Raw genomic sequence first — 23544 nt, forward strand, 5'->3', positions numbered from 1 at the left:
CCGTTGATATTGATAGAAGTGTCTTCATACGTAATTGGCAGTCATGCAGTAATAGAGTATCTATAAAATTGTATAAGTTAAAAAAAAATACCTCTGTGAAAAGAAGACATCAGGAGAGATCTGGAAAGTGTGCATGTATTTAGGAGCAGTTTGAATAGAATACTTAAAATTATTGGTTGTCAATGAGGAGAGAAAAAGAAAAGTGCAGAGAATGTTAGGGGTAATTAAAGCAACTAATGATAGTGTTTGAGGGCAGGCTGAAGCTTTGTGGGTGTGTCTGCACATATGTGTTTGCTAGGGGTTGCTCTAAATTCTCTTTATTTATCAACAGTTATTTTTCACATCTTTGTGAGTATGAAAAGTACTAAAGACAGGAACTTTTACCGTAGATGTTGGTTTATAAAAACCAGGATATTTCAACAAAAGAAAAATATTTGATCCTTTTATGTAATTTAACCTTAAATCATTTATATAGCCAAGAACATGCATTAATAAGATACGATCTCTTTGAACCTTAGTTTCTCTTTAATCTTCAAATTAGATTTTAAAGAATGAAATATTAGGAATTCCATCAATAAATTTAAATAGAAATGGATTCATTTGAACTAATGGCTGAATAAAATGGTGACATTCCCATATTAAACATGATGATTTGGTGTATTATATTACACATTTTCACTTATTTTATGGAGCATACAATTTTTATGAGCAGTAATTCAGAAAAATGTGAGTTGACTTCATGGAACAATTTTCCACATTAAAAAAATACTTTGACTGATACTGTTTTCTTTTAGTTGTTTTGTGGACTAACTGGTAAAATATTCTAAATGCTTTGCACGTTGTTGTTTAGTTTCAGCTCAGATTCTCAAGAGCAACCTTGCAGCGATGGAACAGCAGATTGTTCATCTGGAACGTGACATCAAGAAATTCCCCCAAACAGAAAATCAACATGATAAGTTTGTGGAAAAGATGACGATATCCTTTATTTATTTAAGTATTTTGTTTGTTAGTTTCTGTGTGTATGTGCGTGTCTGTTTTTCTGTCTATCTGTCTATTTACTACGTGGTTAGTTCTAAACTTACCATTCTGTTTACACTGTCTGGATGAATTTGTGTATAGGCTGTGTTTATATTAGTAGCATCAATTTTAGTTCATGATTTTTTGAACCAGGTAGAGTAGGCAAGAGAACAACTGTATAAGAAAAAAATGCCATTTCTCAAAGGAGAATTTCATTTGAAGGCCCACAAGATATGCAAGGTAAGTCTTATGAGGCTTGATTAGACCTAAAACAAAACAAAACAAAACGAAGAATCTCCTTATGTAACCACTTGCTTAAAGGAAATGATCAACAGGAGAAGATTTTTGTTGGTCAGAGATTTTTTTTTCTCTTGGTGTGTGTGCAGGTATTTTCCGAGGGCACACGTAGTTTCAAGGGCAGAGTATATGACTATTATCAGTAGACTGAAAGGATTGTTAAGGATAAAATGGATGCCTGGATGGATCGATAGATGAATTGATCAGTAGGTTATGTATTTACATAAATCGTAGTATTTATCTGTAGCACATTAAGCATTTCCTGCTAAATAAATGCTTTTAAACCTCTATTTTTACATACAGTATATTCATATAAATTACAGGAATATACAAAAGGAGGACTTGAGAAATAGCATTTAGCTTGAATTGTTTAATGTTAAATCTGGTGTCTAAAGATAAACTATATTAGAGCTGATATTTTTTTTTTTCTATTTTGGTTTTCAAAAGTTAAAGCTGTATCATCCCCCTCTGGGTTTAAATAAATATCTTGAACTACAGATTGATTCACTATTTTATATCTCTAGAGAGAATAAATACTGTAAATTCTTTATCTGATAATAAGGAAATTCCTTCAACTGTATGGCAGTCACCTTGTTTCAAGGTTAAATCTATTGCCTTTTTCTTCTCTGATCCGCTTTCTTTTCTGCCCAACTTGGAAGTTACGGTACTAAACTCGAATTGCTTGAGAATGGCAATTTAGATTTACATGAAATTTTCTTTTCCTTCTCGGTCTTTTGGTTCATGAATTAATACCTTGTTTCGTGTGGTCCTTTAGTGATGCTGAGTACTTTCATAAATAGGAATATTAGAAACATAAGTTTGTGGATAGAGGCAGGAAATCCTCAAAAATAACCTTGGATTACATAACTGCTCTCATTAGAATACTTAATGGGGAGATTTAACTTTATGGCTGATTAGATTTTTCTTTCAAATATGTTCTATTGTCCTGTGGCTGGAAACACTACCTATATTTTTCAACTTTTGATTTTGGTTCTTGCCTCGTATATTTGAATTTAGTTCCCGATCCCCTTGTTCTTTTTAATATTTTCTTCTACAGTTGGCTTTTGGCCACACAACAACTTGCAACATTGAGGAGTCTTTGTTGCTCATTTAGAAAAAGAAAAGTAATTTCAAACCCTCATGAACCTGGCCTGGACTCTTTATTTTATTTCTCTCTTTATGCAGGTAATTAAGCACTTTAAAATGAAAATCCAGAGCCTTCTGTATCTGTATTTTACAAATGAATGGTTAGTCTTCATTTAAGTGGCACTAAAGTGTGACTGTTTGTCCACAAGGGGATTGAAAACTATATTAAAATGTATGGGGCTGTTATTTGCATATCATATTTTTTAAAAAACAAAATATACAGCAATTTATTTTAGAAGAAAATTTAGAATATTGAGTTGAGTTGCTTAAAAACTCCAAATTAATGAATAACAATGATAGAACCTGTTGCTCAAATCATTCTTGCTTTGGAAGACTGCTTGGGCACCCACTGAGAGTTTCAATCTTCTAGAAAATGACAAACAAAATGCATAATCGTCATATGGATATATGTGATATGAATTCTGGTGCCTACTTAATATTTTTTCTAGTTCCTTGGCAGTTCCAAAAGAGAAGGATATTTTATTGTGGAATACTTGATTCTGTTTTAAAATTAGAACCATGATTTTATTTCTAGTATAGGATTCTTTGTACTGGATGATCTTTTCAATGTTTCTGTCCCCTGCCAGAAATTGTTTTGCTTCAGGTCACTGCCCTTTAAATTGAATAACTGCAGGCGCAAGTATGGGAGTAGCTTCCCTTGCAAGTAACCTTAACTACTTAAACAGTAATCTCTCTGGAAGGACTATGAGTTCAAAAACTGGATAGCACTGCCACACCTCTGGGCTTTCAGAAGAATGTCAGTGCTATAGTTAGCAGGAATTGCCTGATGGCCAGAGAGCAACTAATCTGCAGATTGAATCTTCACCAAATCTCCAGGTTGGACTCAGTCCCATAGCACCCTATGTTTACCCTTACTCTTTCACAACGTTACCGCACAAAGGGCACGATCTGCTGGCTGCGAGACAAAAGCCAATTGTCAGAGGCAAGATGGTGGCAGAGAAAGGGCAGTTTATTACAGCTTGCTAGCAAGGGGGGAAATGGCCGACTAATGTCCGAAAGAACCATCTTACAGAACAAAGACTACAGGCCAGTTATATAGGGGCTGGTCTCCAGGTGGGGGAGGCATCTGTTCTCAGGGTGGGGGCAGACATCTAATCTCCAAGTGGAGGCAGATATTTAATCTCAGGGTGGGGGCATCCATCTGATCTCCGGGTGGGGGCAGACATCTGTTCTTAGTTCCTGATAGTGTTTGGTTTTACTGGATATGCATCAGAGACCAGAGCAACACCCTGTACCCTCATCTTCCAGTTGTCATTGAATATGGCTGTCAGCATAGACTCTCTGCCTGGGGGTCACCACATTCCTAAAGAACTCAAAAAAACAAAGTTATCTATTTATTGCAACTGGGAGAGGCCATAAAATCCACAGAGCATGTCAGTTAATCAGAGGTCATTCAAAGTTACAATATGGTTTTTTTCTACAATATGGCTTCCCTCATGTCAACTTTGTGTTGAGCTGGTATCAACAATATTGATTGAACACCTATAATATGCTAGACATTGCCAGGCCATGAAATACAACAGTGCACAAGATAGAAAACTTGACCTCAAGCTGGTGACAGTCTGGCATTTACTCGCTTCTCTGTCTTGCTGTCCCCATGGCCGAGATCATGTCTGGTGTGTTAATTTCTGTATGCCGATAACAATGCCCAGCACCTAGCAACATGTCGGCACTCAGTATGTGTTGAATCACAGAACGTTATAGCTAGAGACAATGGAGATCATCTTGTCCAAGTTCCTGCTTTTACTTAGCACTTCAAAAGGGATATTGTTAAACAGTGGAAGGCTGTGCTTATAGTTATAAAACTTTTCTTTACGTAAATCTTCTTGGGATCTTGAGTAACATTGAATCACCTTTTTAGAGCGTGCATGTAAAGTGTAACCAGTTTTAGAAGGGATACTCCATACTAAGAATAGCCAGTGGCTTTCTGATGAGCCAGAAGCTCATCACCTCTGTCTCCCTTTTTCTGCCCAAAATTGGTTGCTTGTTCTGACTCAAAAAAGTAGATGGAAAGAATAAAATAAGCAAAATTAATTTTATACAAGATAAATTTTATGCAAAATCCAATACAATTTTATACAAAACAGGGAGAATGGGGAAAATTCTCTTATAAATCTTAGTAGGGAGGTTTTAGGATCAAAGGGAATGGTCTATAATGGATATAATAGTGCTGTGTATATTGAAATGCACATTGTTCAAAACTCCAAATAACCGTATGGGAAAATTATTAATATTATCCTGATTTTTTAGAAAGCAAAGTTCTTAGTATTCTTCATGCTAATATGCTCATCATGATAATAGTATTGAAAGTTTTTAGTTCAATTGTTTGTACAGTGAATTGAAATAGAATCTATATTCCTTTTTTAGTAAGTTATAAAAATGATGATAATCACTCTTATTTATTGAATGTTTACTATGTATCAGACACTGCCTAAGTTTACGTACTTAAGCTTTTGAAAAATGTTCTCATTTATTAAATGAGGAGGATTTTCCATATCTGATGATAAAATTAACCACAGTTGTTTCTGTGTCATTGTAGTGAGCTCGAATTGTGTCAGGGTAACTTCAATAACTCATAAAGTTATTTGCCATGGTCCCATTTGTTTTTAATTAATCAATTTCTAGAGGTCATCTCTTTTTATCTTTTAACGTTACCAGGAATCATGTAGTCTGTGTCTGCGTGTGGCCCCTATTGCAAATATTGTGGTGATGTTCAGAATCATGTCTGGTTTCAAAGTTTTGAAAAATAACCCATGCTTAAGAGAGGTGGCAGGGAACATTGTGAATGGATTTCTTGATAATCATTAGGCCTGTTCTCTTTGACTTGACATTATATGTAGATTCTGATTTTTGCAGCTTTTGTTTGCTTGACCAGTGACTGTGAAAGAGTTTTTCTTTCCTTTTTTTTTAAATCAAAGCATCTCAACTAACTGCTCCTTGCTCTTTCCAACAGGAAAGAAGACCATTCTTAAAAGAGGGCTTCTTAGACTTTTAAATGTGTGTTGTGATCCATTCTTAACATCTTAAACTGTCTAAAAAGCACACTAACCACAATGTTGACCTTACTGCTTATATCCTGTAGACAAATTTCTTACCACATTTACTCACATAGATTTTGTCGATAGCAGGGCTGTTTATTGCCCAAAATCAGCTTAGCTTTTTGATTGACTGCTGGCTAAATCATTTCACCAAGTGGAGGACAGGGAATGACTGAGCAGTAGGGGCACCATTAACACATTGACAAGAAGAGCTGACAGAATGTTAATGACATTAACACCCTGTCAACTAACTATCAACACCTGGGATTTCCTCATAGTAGGAGGGAGAGTCATTTGAAGTGGTTAAAAATCAAGTTACTGAGGAAGCACATTGTCCTTACCAGAAAATTCAAAACAGATTTGGGGTCTCCACTGTACCACAATCATGTTAATTTTTATTCCACTATTCTTTATTATGAGAATAATTTTTAAAAAGATGAAAAAACAGTTATTATTCAACCACAGTAACATTAATCACCTCTGAGAACATGCCAGTAACAGGTTTTAGTGAGATGATGATCCACACTTTGTAAAATAGATGCTATATAAAATTGACAAAACAAAAACAAAAAGAAACCTCAAGAGCAAAACCTTTTCTTTGTATGACTATAGTAACCCATGCTATTTTCTAGCTCCTAAAAAAAAATCAAGAACTTTAGGCTAGACTGGAGGGAAGGTCACTGGCTCTGACTCTCTCTCCTTACCTTCAATTGCCTACTGATCTCAAATTCAGAAAATTAGGAAATTCAAAGGAAAACGTTTTACTTTTTTTTCTTTTTTGTGAGGAAGATTAGCCCTGAGCAAACATCCGATGCCAATCCTCCTCTTTTTGCTGAGGAAGATTGGTCCTGGGCTAACATCCGTGCCCATCTTCCTCTACTTTATATGGGATGCCGCCACAGCATGGCTTGACAAGCGGTGCATTGGTCTGCGCCTGGGATCAGAACCTGCGAACCCTGGGCCGCTGAAGTGGTGCACGCAAACTTAACCACTGCGCCACCGGGCTTTTTAAATGAAATTGCACCGGGAGAGAGGAGCCAGGATAAACAAACAAACAAACAAAAAAGCGTGGTCAGTAATGGAGATAATGCGTACATTGAAATGCATATACTATGTTTTAGAAAACCACATGGGGAAAATATTGCTTTTTTTAATTTTTTTTGTGAGGAGATCAGCCCTGTGCTAACATCTGCCAATCCTCCTCTTTTTTTGCTGAGGAAGACCCGCCCTGGACTATCATCCATGCCCATCTTCCTCCACTTTATGTGGGATGCCGCCACAGCATGGCTTGCCAAGCGGTGTGTCGTCGCGCGCCGGGAATCCTAACCCGGCGAACCCTGGGCTGTCACACACTTAAACACTTGCACCACCGGGCCGGCCCCAATATTGCTTTTTTAAAAAGGAAGATTGTGAGCATACTTTGAAATACACACTCTTCATAATGGTGTTGGGACGTTTTTTATTTCAATTATTTGTGCATTGATTTGAAATAGAAAGTATAATCATTTATAATATTAATAAAAATAAAAATTATAAGAAAATAGTAATAATAGCAACTGTTTAATGAATGTCATGTGCCAGTCACAATGCTAGGAAAAAATACACACACACACACACACACACACACACACACACAATCTTAAGTGATCTAGAAAGCCATCCTATGAGGTGGGTACTATTATTAACCCCATTTTAAATATGTGAAAATTGAGGCTACAGAGGTTCAAAGGTTCAGCCACGTGTGTGAAATCATGTACATAGTAATTCTGATTACTGAGGGCCAGGATTCAAGTCTGGATTCAAGCCTTTCAGACTCCAAGCTTTGTGCTCATAACCATGGTATTGTGCTGCCTCCAACATCAGAAAGCTTCTTAAATCTGGGATGAATTCCATTCACTGTGAAACTAGTTATTGCTTCCTTTCCAATCTCCCTCAAATGGGAAAAATTTTCTTTTTGAAAGGTTTGTAAACTAATTTAAAAATTAGCTGCTCACTTACACCATCCCCTCCAGAAAGCCTTCCTTAATGATAGCAATCAAAATTAATTTCCCTGTCCCCTGTGTTCTCATAACATTTTAATACTTAGATTATTGTACTTGCTGGCTTGCCTCTACTCTGCTTATGTGCATGCCTGTTTTGCACACTGGGTTATAAAATCTTTTGAGATACAGATTCTTATTCATCTTTGAGTACTCTACAATAGCCTAGCACACTGCTTTGTAGAAGGTGGTCTTAATAATTTTTTATTTAAATAGGTTAGAGTTCACTGTATAATGATTAATGTTAAACAACATTATGGCAAGTAAATAGATAATGTTAGCGTGTTATCCTAGCATAACTTCAGTTTGACAAAAGAAAGGGGTCTAACATGTTTCCAATGTTATTCCTTTATTGTGTTTTGATTTAAAATGCAGGTATTAAGAATCATCTCTAAAACTCTTAAATAAAAATCACATTCTGAGAAACTGTCTGAATGGAGCATATGTTTTGTAGAATCGGTCAGCACAAAAATTTTCTATTTGAGAAGTCTTGCTTGTTTGAACTTCAGCCTGAAATTACATAGACTATGAGCTACATTTTTCAAACTGTGTTTAGGGAATTGATAGACATCTGGTGCATGATGCTGACAGTGAGAAGAGGATATACTGCTCAGTTAGAGGGTGTATAAACCCTTACAGGCCACTAGAGACTCATCTGGGAATTCATCTTTTTCAGAACATAAAATGGGACATAATTTGTCTGAAAGAGTTAATGTACCCCCAACCTGACAAATTCTCATCATTCCCACCAGAAGCTAAGTTTTAGAGATTAAAAACCTTTCTGTTAGATTTATTCAAATTGAGTGGAAATAATTTAAAAAAACCTTGAAAAAATAAATCACCAAAATACAATAAATTGTGTTTTTGTGTATGCATGTGTACCAGAGAACATGTAGCAAATACACAGTGACTTAAAGCCAGTTTGTTATTTACAAGAGCATAAATTGGTTATCGTAGCAGTAAATCTTTGAGTTTGTTGCCTTTTCCTTTGATTTAAAATTTACTGAAACTCGTATTATTTTCAATTATGAAGAGCATGTGTAGTATATTAAATACATGGTTTATAGGCCATGATAGTGATGTTAGTATAACTATTCAAGTAATATACTCTTGCCGCCAAATTGGTCGTGTACTATTATCATAATGTAGAAAAATAATTAGTATCTTTTTCTTTAATAGAAGTCTGTTCAGTTATTTCTAGTTAGGATCTGTTTGAGATATAGCTTATGAAAATTATAGCAAGTAAACTTAGCTTTTCATTGAACATTCCCTGTTCTTTTCTTTTGGTTTTAAACTTTAAGATATAGAAAGTGAATTAGCTTTCGAAGGTGAAGACTGAAAAAGAAATGCCAGAAAAGAAAGCAAGTCATTATGTTTAGTAATCATGTAATGGTACACTCCTTTGTGTTGCAAAGGTAAAATAGTATGATAACCTATTACATTGTTCCACTTCATTAGTGAAGTTAGAAATGGAAAGAAATATATAACTAACATCGCTGAAAATTATCCAGTTGAATTTTGATGACACATATATCTCATAAGATATACATTTAGAATTATAATCAAATTGAGAGGATTACATCTTAGCTACTCATTTAAAGATAAGAGACTCACCAGAGGTTAGAATGGAAAATCAATGAAAAATTTTAAAAAGAACTATAAAAAAGCTTTCCAAAGATCATCAGCAAAAGGATATAGGACCTAGTCACTAACTGATGTTGTATGAGTAGAGAAAAGTCATGAGTAACTGAGTTGAAAATGATTCCAAGGGGTAAAGGTATGATCAGATAAACCCCTCTTTACCTGATCAATAGCAAATATTTAGTAAATGGCTTTTTTGTATCTACTAAGGCGTTATCAAATTTGTGCACAGCGACTGTTCAGTTACTAGATTCCTTTATCATGGGTCTGACTCAGAACCTGAAGAGATCCTATTTCATGTTGCACACTGTTGAGAAATACTCTGTCCGCTTTATCTGTTCTGTATACATAAAAGTACTTTCGATCTTTAATGTTCTATACAAATACAAAGCATTTTTATTAATCATTTGAATGAAAAGATATTTGGACCGAGTGTCAATAGATCTAAGTTCTAGCCTTGGTCTTTTTGAACTTAGGAAAGATGCTCTGTTTCCCCATTTGTAAAGCTGAAACAATAATACTTGCCTTGCCTACCTCACATATGTTGTTACTAGGACTAGATATAATAATGACTTTGAACATGCTTTGTAAAATGGAAAACCGTATATGGGTGTCATTTATCATTCTGCCCTAAACCTCACAAATGGGAAATAGATTATTTACCCCAAGGAAAATGTTCTTTATAAACAACCACAGTCTACTTTTGTCCAACTTCATTTTCTTTTGTATTTTTATTTTTATTTATTTATTTATTTTTGCTGAGGAAGATTTGCCCTGAGCTAACATCTGTGCCAATTTTCCTCTATTTTGTCTGTTGGTCATCGCCACAGCGTGGCTGCCGACGAGTAGTGTAGATCCACACCAGGGAACTGAACTCGGGCCACCAAAGTGGAGCACGCCAAACTTAATTTAAAAATCTAAGTTCTATCTAGATTTGTTTGTTTTTTTTAGACTGATAGAGAAAAGGTACATTCTTTAAAATGTAGTGAATACTTGTGGAGGAAGCAGGATCCTTACACCTAATTACTCCAGGAGTATCCAGATGTTTAGTATTAAACAAATCCCTGCCTTTTTCACTTTGTTAGGAGAGAGGAAGAGACAACAAATGGAATTTGAAGATACTTGCATACTCCATGAGAGGTGATATTCTAAATGCTAGGACACCTATAAAGTAACAGGAAGGTATGTTTCCTGCTCTCTAGAAGGAATGTAGTCAGGGAGGTAAAACTGACAGAGAGAAGATAGCAACAAACAATACATGATGATTTCATTGCTAAGTGAGCAGAGCGCAGGATAAAAATTAAATAGGCATTTTAATATCTCTTCCCCTCTTTTTGGTCAGTGAGACAGTGTTCCGGCTTTGACCACAGTTGGGAGTTACCATTGCAACTTCATTATTTTGTTGGAAATGTATTCCTAAACCAAGCAAAAGACCCAAACGAAAAGTTAAGTATGGAAATGCATTCTAAAGCCAAATGGGAATGACTTGTATATTATCCTTTGTTTTGCATTAAGCGTCTCCCTTAGCACAGATAATTAAGAACTGGAGAACTGGCTGTACCAACAATTTCTCTAGGTTCAAAGGTATGTTTCTTTCCATGTTTTTATCAATCAATTAGCATATATTTATTTAAGCATCTACTGCAGATCTTAGCACTATACTAGGTGCCATGGGACTGAAGCGTAAAAATAAAGTACAAAATATTCTCTCTGCTCCTAAGAAGCTTAACATTTAGGTAAGAGCACACCTATAAGAAGTAAGTGGCTAAAAGGATGAAGTCTAATAAAGTTTAATTGTGTGACATTGGTTCTAAATGCAGAGTTAACCAGATTGGAGCAGTTGTGGTTTGGAGCGGCTTCATGGAGGCGATGAGATTCAACTCCTGCGGAAACTTAAGCTCTCTGTGTGCAGGATGTTTACTGTGTTGGTTTTGTGGTCATCATCTTTTGTACTCCAAGTGCCTGGCACATAGTAGGGCTCACCATATGTCTGGTGAATGAATGAATGCATGCTTTCCTCTCTGCTGACATTTTATTTCAAGGATGTTGGAGTATTTTATAGAGGTGGTAGTTAAAAATATTTTGCTACATCCTCTCATGGGTCATCCAAAATGTGATTCTGTATGACTTTGAAATTCATTTAATGTCTTTATTTAAACAAACCCCAAAATAGCCCCTCACTAATTATGTCTGATTAGGTAAGTATTGAATTGATTTTGCATTCCAAAAACTCGCCCAAACTGGGCTGTATACAGATATTCTAGGATTGGGTTGAAGGAGAGTCAAAATTTAAGATTTGGAATGATCAGCTAGACATGATAGGCCTTTTTGTGTGTACAAACATGACTTTTTTATTACTAAACTTTATTTTGTTCAGTGATTCCCCTGTTATAGAATTAAATAGCTTAAATTCACAGTGCGTGTTAAAAATAATTAATTGATTATAGGCATTGAGATGCCATATGATTGGGCATACGTGTTACGTTAGCTAACATATTTGTCTAAAAATTCAGATATCAATACATAATTGATACAGAGAGTTTGCCCTCTGCTCTACGTCGTATCTCCCTTTTGCCCACACATATATTTTGTCATTCTTTTAATGCCTCAATATGCCTTGTGAACAAAGCATTAGGACTGTGAGGTATACAAAAATGAATAAGACATGGACCTTTCATTTCAGAAACATATAAATTTGTAAACAGAATCAACAATATACCCAAATGACTATAAGACAATGTGGGTATGATAAATGCAATAGACATGATGGAAAATTCATTCTATAAAATAATAAAACCTAGTACATCCATAGAGGTTTTTGGTCTGCACAGATTGTTCACATACATCATCTTAATAGTAGTTCAGAGTGGTGGAAGATCACTTCTGACTGAAAACTTGGAGGGAGGTTTTTTGGAGAGTTACAGACCAGACACAAGCAAAGACTCAATCCGCAAAGACCAAAAATGTGTTGAAAGAACATCAAGTAGCCCTGTTTGCCTGGGAATAGTGTGAGTTATTGCTAGGAAAGAGAGTAAAAAATCAAATTCTAAAAGATCAAGAATATTGCTCTAAAAAGTTTGAACAGTATTTGGTGGGTTGTAAAGAGCTGAAAGGCAAATAACTCTTGTTATCCTTCCTCTCCCTTCTTCCAACCACCTCGTGGTATTTCCCTGAATGGGGTGATACTTGCTCCCTGCCAATGACTGATCCAAGTAAGGACTAAAGCCAGAACTGTTTCCAGTGTGAGAAAGGTGTTTATGCATGTATGTGTGCACACATGCACTTGTGTGTCTGATGGAGCAGATGCGTTTTTTTTTTACTTTCAATAATGCGTTTAACTGCTCTATAGTTTGAATTTGTAATACAGTAATAACAACTTGTATTTGTATAGTACTTTACAGTTTAAAAAGCTCTTTTATCTTCTCATGTCTCCTCTGAAATGTTCCATAACAAAAGCTAGCATATTAAGTCTTGCACCTAGTTGATGTTTTTTGACAATTCATTTATTCCGCAAATATTTATTTAGTGATTCTTGCTATATGCCAGGCATTGTGCTAGGTGCTTGGAATACAATGAGGAGCAAAAAAGACATGACGTAATGCTTACCCTCAGGGAGGTTTTAGTGTGGTGGAAGAGATAGACATTAAACAGCTCCACAAATGACTGTGGCAGGTGACATGGAAGAGATTTATCATGCCACGCCAATCGACAACCTAGTTAGGGAGGGCTCTCTTGAGAAGGTAATGCTTGAGCTAAGATGTGAAGGATGGATAAGAATTCCAGGAAGAGGTGAAGACGAATCTTTACTTTTATCTGTTTATTTATAGATGTTAAAAATGTTTGATGGCTTGCTACCTCAACAATGATTTGATTAGTTGCAATTCTAGTATATATAGTTCCTCGTCCATGGTCTTACTGGATTTGCACTCCTAGTGGAGTTTTAAAGTTGGAGAGTTACAAATCTCTCAAATTGAACCAAATACTGAGGACATTTTATGTTTCAAAAACTCTGTTAACTTTTTTCTCCCAAAGTTGCTTTTATTGTTGGCTAGGGATTGAGTGTGGGTATTTTTGAAAAGCTATGTTAGATTTGGTGGAAAACCTAAAGCTCTAGTAACCCGGTGGGAGCTGGAATTTTTCAGCTAAAGAGGTTCGAATAGATTTAGATATTTATCCAAACCCAACTTTCAAACCACCAGAGCTTTGCCCATTACTCGTTTACATAGAGCTTAACTACAGTGGTTTCCTCTTTCAACATTTACTTTTTGTATTTAAACAGCTTAATTGAGAGCTATAAAAACACTGGATCAATCTTTTCAAATAAAAATGAAATGCAACTGACATGGGTTAGTCTTACAGAAGAAACAAACCCTGCTCCCTGCAGGAAGTCTAGGTGTTAAAATGAAGGTTTTTTTTTAAATACCAAAAGATCTAGTTTGGATTCAAGGTCATATCTTTGAATTACAAGTTTATAAAAACCTAGCAAGTCTTTTGATTTGTGGCATGTGAGTGTGAGATACCAAAAGAGTAATGAGATTAACATTATTGATATGAGAGTTAAAGAAAGATTTCTGTAATTTTATTAACTCAGTCACCCTACACATGGGACGTATTGCCTCACTGTTTTTCTGCACATATTTTGTATATTGTTATTTATGTTTTTCATAACATAAAATGCCAATGTGTGCTTAGCTTAATAATACTAAGATTGATCCAAAATTCTTTGGACTTATGAATGATTGTTACCTTTTTCCTTTTCTATAAGTCAAATCATTGCTTTGCTTTTAAATCTTAATGTTCTTAAGAATAAAGTATTTTAATACTCATTTCCTTAGAGGAAATAAAATTATCAACTTTCAGTTAATTAGACTGAACACAGAAATTCAGGGAAATGAAATGATAATTCCAAGTTATGCAAACAAATACATTTAAGTACAAAGGGATTGTATTAGATGATCTTGAATTTGAATGTTCCTTTCAGCTCTAAAAAATTCCTATATTCCTAATCCAGTGTAGTGTATCCATCCTTGTTCTACTCAAACATTAAATGTATAAATGTTGAATTAACTTCCTCCGTGATTCATTTTACCAATTTTGACAATACAATACTGTAACGTTATTCCTACTGGTAACAAATTCATCTGTTCATTCAGCAAATATTTATCAAATACGTACTTTGTGCCATGCCCTGTTTTTTTCACTGAGGATTCAGTGATGAGAAACTTAAAAATATGTATATCAATCTTTGAGTATATATTCTAGTGCAGCAGATACTCAAAAAACAAATATGTAGTATAATACTAGAAAATGATAAAGTAATAAGGAAAATAAAGATGGGCAAAAGGATTAAGAACAATAGTGATGCTTTTTTTTTTTTTTTTTTTTTAAAGATAAATTGGTCAGGGAGGGCCCCCTCTGAGGGAGTGACATTGAAACAGAGATTAAATCAAGTGAAGAGATGATTTGTGTGAATAACTGAGGGAAGAGCTTCCCATGTAGAGGAAACAACCAGCACAAAGTCTCTAAGGTGTGATCACAAGCAGGCTTGGAATATACAAGGAGCAGCGAGAAGACTGGTGTGGCTGGGTTGCAGTGAGGGAGGGAGAAAGTAAGAAGGAGAAAGGGTAGTTCTGAATAAAATCATGGAAAACCTTGTTGTATGATGGAAAGCCATTTAAGGATTGAAAAGAGGAGAATGACAGTTACAGAGGAGAGGAAGACTAGATGATGAAGAAGGGAGGTTGTGGTGGTGGTGAATCAGGAGTTTGGTTTCAGATCTAATCAGTTGAGACACTACTAGGCATCCACGTGGAGATGTAAAGCCTAGAATATTTGAGCTTAGACTATAGGGGAAAGATCCAGCTTAGAGGTATAAATTTAGGAGCCATCAGCATGTAGATGGTATTTAAAGCCATTAGACTAGATAAGATTACCTGGAGAGTGCATATAGACAGAGAAGAGAAAGGTCCAAGGTCTAAGGTCTGGGGCACTCCAACATTTAGAAGTTGGGAAGATGGGAAGAATTTTAACAGAGAGGTGGGGAAACAAAAGGTACAGCCAGTGTGGTAGGAGGAAACCAGAAAACTACTGGCCTGGAAGCCAAGTGAGGGAAATGTTTGAAGAAGGATTCTTTTGACTAGACTCATTTATTCTAAGCATTGATTGAAAAGGTATTGCTGTGACTTTGTTAAATTAACATTCGTTAAGTAGAGCCCCAGGGTATCAACGGTGAGCCAGTTCAACAAAAGACCACAAGGAAAGCTTATTACTCACAGGTCCTAGAGGAAGTACACAGCAGCCTCAAGGGGCCACACGGGAAGGTCAAGGCAGGGTGCAGGCAGAAAGAGCGACAGGACCTGGGGCACATGCCTTTATTAGGGTCCATGAGTGGAGTGCTTTGGGGTTCCTAGGCCAAGGCTAGATTGGTCAAAAAGAGCAAAGTTTTGGTAAGCCTCATGGGAGATTTATCTAAGGCCCTGGGAGGTGGGGGAGACTGTTGCTCACAAGGGCTGCTGGGGAAATCACATCAGGAACTTATACTTACTTGTGACTCTGCAGGCTGTTATCTAGGGCGTGCTCTTTGAGAGGAGCTAGTGTCAGTTCAAGGCCCCTGCAGGCCACTTGGCCGCACAAAATGGATGCTGAGTCAGCAGTATCATGGAGTAGTGTAGCTAAACTCTTGAGAGGTATTCTGTGTAAGGCATTGAACACAGACAACAGAAAAGAACTAGTGATTTCAGAACCCTCTAAGTGTTTCATTGACAAAATATAGACTCATATCATGCCTTTCTTCTTTTGCTTTGCTATTTGTTTGGATAGTGCACATGGAGAGTTATGTTAGATTTGTTTTCTTCTATGCTAGTTGACTATTTCCAGATCAATCAAAATGTCTGCATTAAGTTGTCAGTTAAATCACAAATAATTGCCATGAGCCATTCATTTCATGTTTTTAGAATCCCCTGCATTAAAGGCTATGAAATTCTTTGAACAAGTATTCAGTGCAATCTCAATTATCTGGAGTTCCAGTAGCATATATCCCTTTGACAGATAACCAGGATTTTCCAAGTTTGAGCATTAACCATTTGAATGCTGGAATCATACCTTTTTTTTTTTTTTTTTTTAAGGAATAGCCTTCTGAAGTCCATTATTATATTGAGAAACAGTTATATTATATTTTGTGCTGGCATTTTATTAGGCACAGTAACTACTCTTATCTACCTTCATAAACAGGATGTTCCAACCATAATTTAACTATCTCCTAATGATCTTAGATTATCATCAATTCCTGGTGAAGTGCTTTAGAAGTGTTCATCCTGGTGATGCAGTAGTGTATGCTTAGAATGTTTCTTTTCTCCATCCTACCTTCGGTCTGAAACTTAACTTCATTTTTTGCTTTTACAATGTCATATTGGTGTTCTTGAGGCATAGATGATTGCCCCCTTGTGTGAATACCTGCACATACGTCTGCGTCTTTTTCATCTTTCTCTTTTTCACTTTCTCTACGTGCATGTGTGTCCCACAGAAATGTACATGCACAGACACATGCACACAACGTGGTACATTAAGAGCACTATATTGAAGCAAAAGTGGCTATTCATTTCCTGCACACACACACACATACACATGCACACACATGTGCACATGCCTGCGATGCCATCAGGGCACCTAGTCAGGTGGTTAATTACCCCTTGCACACATACATTTTAGAGAAGTTCTATGGCATTAAGGGCTGTGTTACTGTTGGTTCTCCCTACGTCCTACCCTCTAGGAATTCACAGATGGTCAATCTTCTGTCTCTTTAGAAATGACTTTACTCTCTGTTGTCGCTGTATACTACCCCTATTATTGCTCTTAATTTCTGCAAGTGTTATTCCACCATTATTTTTGTTTCAGTTCCTCATCAATCCAGATCAGTATAGAGTAAGGACATCAGAACTGGAGGCAGCTGACAGTAGTGGAGGTGAGAGACACACTCAAAACATGCTCTGCTCTCTTTGTTGGAAGCTGGCGCGTTGCCCGGCTAGAGAGGATTCATACTTTAATAAGTTCAATCTGCCAATGACATGCAGAATGACTAAGAAAAGAGAGACTGAAAACAGGAATATCAGTTAAGAAAGTCAAACATTTTCTATATGACAGGCACTGTTCTGGGTCCTTCAGGTAGAGAGATTAATGAGACAGACGAGGTCCCTGTTCACATGGAGCTTAAATTTCAGTTGGGATGGGGCTGGGGAGAAAAGTAGGGATTCAGTGCTATGAGTGCTAAGTGCTGCTGAAGGAAATAAAAGTTATGTGATAGTGCCTAGGGTGCTGCTTTAGATTGGGAGGGCAGAAAAGACCTTTTTGTGACATTTGAACTGAGGCCTAAAATATACAGAGGTTCTAGCCATGCAATGATCTGGGTAAACGCATTTTGGTCAGGGAGAATAGCTTCTTCAAAACTGTGAAATGGAAATAAGCTTAGTATGTTCAAGAAACAGAAAGAAAGCCAATATGGCTGGTGTGTAGTTAACAAAGGAGAAATTAATATAAGTTGAAAACTGAGAAACAGGTAGGAAACAGATCTTGTAGGTCCTTGTTGGCCATGATAAGGAGTTTAGCTGTAACTGTACCAATCTAAATGATGAGAGGTATTATTATTGCTATTAAGTTGAGTTTTAACTAGCCAGTCCTCTAAATGAGTTAGTCAGCATTTAGGATTAATCCTAGCTAGGTGCTAGAGATCTCATGGAGAATAAGTCATAATCCTTGCCCTGAAGGAGCTTATAGTATGGATAATATATTCTTTTGATTTAAAAAATATAAGAATTTTGCCCACAATCTTGGAAGAACAAATATTGGCTATTTTTTGTTTTATGGAAATTATTTTGTCTTGTAAGGATCTGTGGCCAGCATTTATTTTGACGGTGGCTGTTGAAAGTGTGAGTTTCATTCCTTCTCACTTTGGACAGTATTATCTTTGTGTGCAGTGCCTGAGAATTAGTGAAGTGACTGTCATCATCCTTATTGGAACACCGCCAGGACATCTGGCACGATGTCCCATATGAAGCAGCTATGCCGTCTACCTCCAAACAAATGATTCTTTGGTGATTGGATATCCTGTAACTTCTCCACTTACATAATTCTCTACCATAATCTAATTTATAGAGTGGGAGAAAGAGAAAATTTAGAAAGAAACAGAGCACACCAACCCTTTATCCTGGTAAAGCATCTCACATCTCAATTTGTATTGTTTCAGTAAAGTAGAAAACAAAAAAATATGATTATAAATACAGTTTTTATTTTTTTACTCTTGCTGGGAATTTGTTTGACCAACACATGCTTTTAATTGTCAAATCTATGATGGCTTTACCTTTAAAGAAAAATCGGTACACTTTGCTGTATTTGTCAAAAATGACAGGCTAATTCGTTGAGCCAAAACAGTGGACATGAAATGTGATTTTTGTTGATTTTCTGAAGTATAGCAGAACTTATTTTTTGACACATCCTTTGCTGTGGTTAAGATTCCCATGGCACAGAACAAACTGCTTATTTTGAGGTTGCAAAGTATAGCTAATCTACAAGAATAAGCTTTCTAATATCTGCTATCAAACCAAGAAATGATGTGTTACACCAGAACCGTGCACATATAAAAGAAATGATTTTCTTACACAGGATGCTGCCACTTGGACTGTACATAGAGTTGATTGGCAATATAAATTAACTGCAATTATCGATTGTTCCATCTGACTTTGTACACATTAAGAATCTGCAAAGAGTTTCTAAGTTATTAATAATAAGAATGCAGTATATGAAATGTAATGGGGTGCGTCAGCTGGATTCGAGTGAGATATTACAGTAAATGTTGCTCAGCTTTACCATCTGTCACATATTCTTTTTGCATAATATTTTAATCCTTTAAAATGTGTCTTTTTTCTTTTAAAAAATTAACCTGCTTAGATTATAGCAAAAAACCTTTAAGAACTAGTCTCTGACCACTGACCTTTCCAGTGTCCTAAGTTTTTTTTTTTAATGTTTTCTTGTCTTTGTGCCCTCATTAAGATGAAAAATGACAATTCCTAGAAATAGAACATGCCAAGCTCCCAGTAACACTGCTAACAAATAGTAAGTCCCATTAACTTCTTAACTTCTCAGACAAGAACTAAATTTGGCCATGAGATATTGGTTCTGAAACGACTTGTTCTCAGGAGCAGTGATTAAATGAACTTGGGACTTGCTTTCACTAAGTGGAATGGAAACCTCATGTCACAGAGTGTCAGTTCCTGCTTAGTGAATAAGATACTCCCCGGGGTATACATACCTCTTTTAGGGCACCGGAACCCCATTGATTTCCTTGTGACCTCGGTGTGCAGAATAATACCATGTGACTTAAAAGACTTAATGTATAACCAAACTGTCCAACTTTGACCCCCAAAATAGTTCACTCACCTGCGAGAGTCTGGTTCAAAGTAGTCAACTCCTTCTAATGAGAAAGTGAGCTCTTTGCGCCCTCTCGGCTCACTGCTCTCAGGCCACTAAATGAAAGGAACTTGCAAGTCATATAGAGCCATTTACCAAATGAACCATTGTGGCCTGAAAAAGTTAAGCACTATTGGGCCTGGCACTTTACCATAATCGAAGAGTTCCAGCAGAAAATATGCAAGTTCTGGTTTCTCGCTAATTTGTGTTTGTGCCATGTTGCTCTTGGCAGCTCCGTAGGTTATTTTGAGTAACCTACTCTTCTGTTCCTCCCCTTGTTATTAATTTGTAAAACGAAACAAATTACTGACCCTTGAATTGTGCTATTACACATGCTTGAGTAATTTCATTTCATTTACAAAGAACTTCATTTCATTTATTTATTATTTACACTCTACCTACTTCCAGAACAGTGTGTACTGGCTTATTTTTAAATCATTCCGATTCAAATCAACTGAGTATTTTTCCAAGTCCTATCCTGAGATTTTATGTCATCATATATTATTTCACATTTACTGTGCTATGGTGATCTCTTGATTATTATAGCATTTCTCTGGCCACCTGAAAACAACTATATTAACAAAACATCATGCCTAGGGTCTAATATCACTTCTTTTGAGGTGCTATAGTCTATTGGGAAAGAATACTAAACTTAGAGTTATGTGCCTACTTCTGCCAATTATGTGACCTTGAGCAAGTCACTTACCATTTCTTGCTCAGATTTACTCAGTTTTAAACGTAGCAGTTATTGCTTATGTCCCCCAAACTTAAAAGGTTATGATAATCAAAGCAGTAAATACCAATTGCAGGTAAAGTGTTTAAGTCCCATTTTTCTCCCATTGTCAACCCCAGGTAGAGTAACTGTCAGTTGAATTGAAATTATCAAGCACCTCTCATGTATCCAGGCACTGTGCAGACAAATGAGGGAGAGAGACGGCAAGACTGAGTCCCTATATTGAGGAGCCCACAGTGTCATGGGGGGAAAAGCCAAGCACACAACAATTGTAATAAAATTCTTCATGGAATCAGTGGCACAAATGAGATATACAAAGTGTCATAGATGGCAGTAAGTGGAAGCTATGAACTCTGACCAGAGGATGGGAAACAGGTGAAAAATTGTGATAAAACAAGATAACGTGTGGGAAATTCCTTCAAAAACTCTTTGTAGGGGCCAGCCCCATGGCATAGTGGTTAAGTTCCACACGATCCACTTTCGCAGCCCAGGTTCATGGGTTTGGATCCCGGGCATGGACCTACCACTTGTCAGCCATGCTGCGGCGGCAACCCACCTATAAAGTGAGGAAGATTGGCACAGATGTTAGCTCAGGGGCAATCTTCCTCAGCAAAAAAAAAAAAAAAGCAAAAAACTTTCTGTAGATGCTAAGACATAATCTTGCCATCCATGTCATTTATTTATTTTCATAGACATTTGTATAGTATTTGCTCTATGCTGGACAGTGTTCTAAATGTTTTACAGTTGTAACTCATTGAATCCTGTTATCAACCACAGTGAGGTAGATGCTATTAACTTCATTTACATGATGAGAAAATTGCTACAGAGGGGCTAAGTTGCCCCAAGGTTACATAGCCGCTAAGTGGCAGAGCTGATTTTGAACCCATGTAGTTGGGCTCTGGAGGTGGCACCCTTAACCAGGTTTCCTATACTGCTTCTTCATCCATTGACACAGCAGTCCTCACCTTTCCTTGAATCCAGTGCTAGAATCCCTTCTATGACATCCTGACAAGTGGTCATTTTGATCTCTGTTTGAATACCTAGAGAAACGACGAGGACCTAACTAGCTCTTGAAACAGCCAGCTACATTTTTGGACAGCTGTAATTACTAGAGAGTTCTGAATTTGAGCCCAAATCTGCTTTTCCTTTAACTTCCACCCATTGATCCTACGTCTCCTTTCTGACACCACACAAATTCTACACCTTCTTCCACGTGATGACTGTTAAAGTATCAGAAAACATTTTCCATGCCTCCTGCTTAAATTCTGCATTGTGTTTTCCAATTTTTGGGCACTAAGATCTAAAAGAAGGTGTTATTTGAGAGTAATTAGCAAATTCCATTATTTCATTGGGCACTTCTTTATGGAGTTCCGACTGTGTGCAAAATGCCGTACCAGGTGCTACTACTTAGAGAGAGAGCATAGCAAAGTATGTACTCTGCCTGAGCTATTCAGTTCTTACCCAAAAGGTTGCAATTATCATTTAAGATACAAACCGATGAACAGAACTGTTGTCTGCACTTATTGAAGTAAGGATTTAAATAAGTGGTGGCTTGCTAGGTGCACCTGTACACATGCCTTAATTACCCTGAAGGATTACAAACCTGTGGGCAGAGACTGCTAATCCAGCCTGTATTCCCCACAGCACCTAGCACCAAGCCTTGTGTAGAGTAAATGAACAATAAATATTTTTGAATGAATGAATGAATGAGTGAATGAGTGAGAGAAATGCAGTATTCATTAATGCTGTGCTTCAGATAATTGCTCTTATGTTTTTCGCATGTGGTAACAACAATAAGGAAGACAGTTTTACTTTACTGTTTGAATTTCTTTAAAAATTTCATTTGCCAAGTTAAATGCTAGCACTAGAGAAGCAAATTTCCCCAGGAGAAATGTCTGAGTAAAATGTTTGAAAGACAGCAAGGTGATTCAGCAGCCACAATATAGGACTTTAATAGTATTGATCAGTCCACAACTCTGAAAAGATTCACTGTTATCATCTGAGAAGCTCTTTGCCACCACGTGAGCCCTATAGAGGTTATTTTCTAGATTACCATCATGGGGTGCTCTTTGGTGCCCATTGTTCTGGCTAATATTGTTATCATAGTGGAGAATTCAGTAAAAACATTGACTCTCTCCTCTGACCATTCTATTGGCATTTGTATAGAGCATCACACAGTCAAGCAATCAAGTTCAGATCGATTTTAACCCCAATACACTACTGTTTGCTATGCTTTTTGAAGAGGATGGTCTGTCTATGAAAATATATATAGATATATTTTCCATTCCATGGTCTGTGGAAACTTGTATGAGTGGCAGGGTACTATACATAATAGAATGATACATGCCCATGTTAAAAACTTCAAGTGCGTATTTGTAAACAAATTATTATACTTTCTGCTGTCTCACTTGGCATAACCTTAACATAATGCATTTATTTGTATTACCTTGCTGATAATTAACTATGATAGAAAACTTTAATGTAGCATAATTTTTTAAAAAATCGTTTTAAAAATAAGTTGATATTTTATTGGACAGGACCTCTATGGAATGATTCTAGGATGAGACATAAGATATAATGGGATGGGAGAGGTTCTTTCATTATGTTAGAGATTTTGATAATGCGAGGCCTATAATTAATTAACATTTTCATTAATGATCTGTAAGGAATACCAGTAAACAACACTTTAATTAAGTTCATGGGTAATAAATTAATAGGTGCAGAAAATACCAATGAAGACAGGAAAATTATTCAAATAGACCAGAGAATTTTTAAGATACAGGAATGTAACAGAAATTCCATTGGCCACATGTAATCTCTTACTCCAGCAAATTAAAGGCAATATTCACTACATTTATGGGCTATAGAAAATAAGTAAACAAATTAAATAAATATTGTGAGCAATAAAATGGCTACAAGAAACAACAGCTTTTGTTTCTGATAGGGCTCTGAATATATTTCTACATATAAGTATCTTAGCTTCATGTGCCTTAGAAACAAACGAAATAATTATATCATTGGAATGGCAATGCTTGTAAAGAAGCTAACATTAATTGAATGCACACTATTAGCCAATCACTGTATTTAGGCACTTTAAATATTTTGTTTTCTTCAGCTTGTCGCATTTTATAGGCTCAGAGATATTATGAAAATT

General features: G+C 36.3%; 1 protein-coding gene across 4 annotated transcripts in view; it reads left to right on the forward strand.

Moving 5' to 3' along the window:
• Positions 1-23544, forward strand: part of DIAPH2 (diaphanous related formin 2) — an 836961-nt gene that overhangs the window by 544409 nt on the left and 269008 nt on the right. For 2 of the 4 annotated variants that reach the window (XM_058536303.1, XM_058536304.1), the window contains one exon: positions 851-1558. In XM_058536303.1, the coding sequence (XP_058392286.1) occupies positions 851-1107 (257 nt within the window). In that variant the 3' untranslated portion in view covers positions 1108-1558. Of the gene's footprint in view, positions 1-850; positions 1559-23544 lie in introns of those variants that run through there. The other 2 variants (XM_058536305.1, XM_058536306.1) reach the window with 1 other exon arrangement.

Source organism: Diceros bicornis, chromosome X (genome assembly GCF_020826845.1).
Source record: "Diceros bicornis minor isolate mBicDic1 chromosome X, mDicBic1.mat.cur, whole genome shotgun sequence".
NCBI classification, from domain to species: Eukaryota; Metazoa; Chordata; class Mammalia; order Perissodactyla; family Rhinocerotidae; genus Diceros; species Diceros bicornis.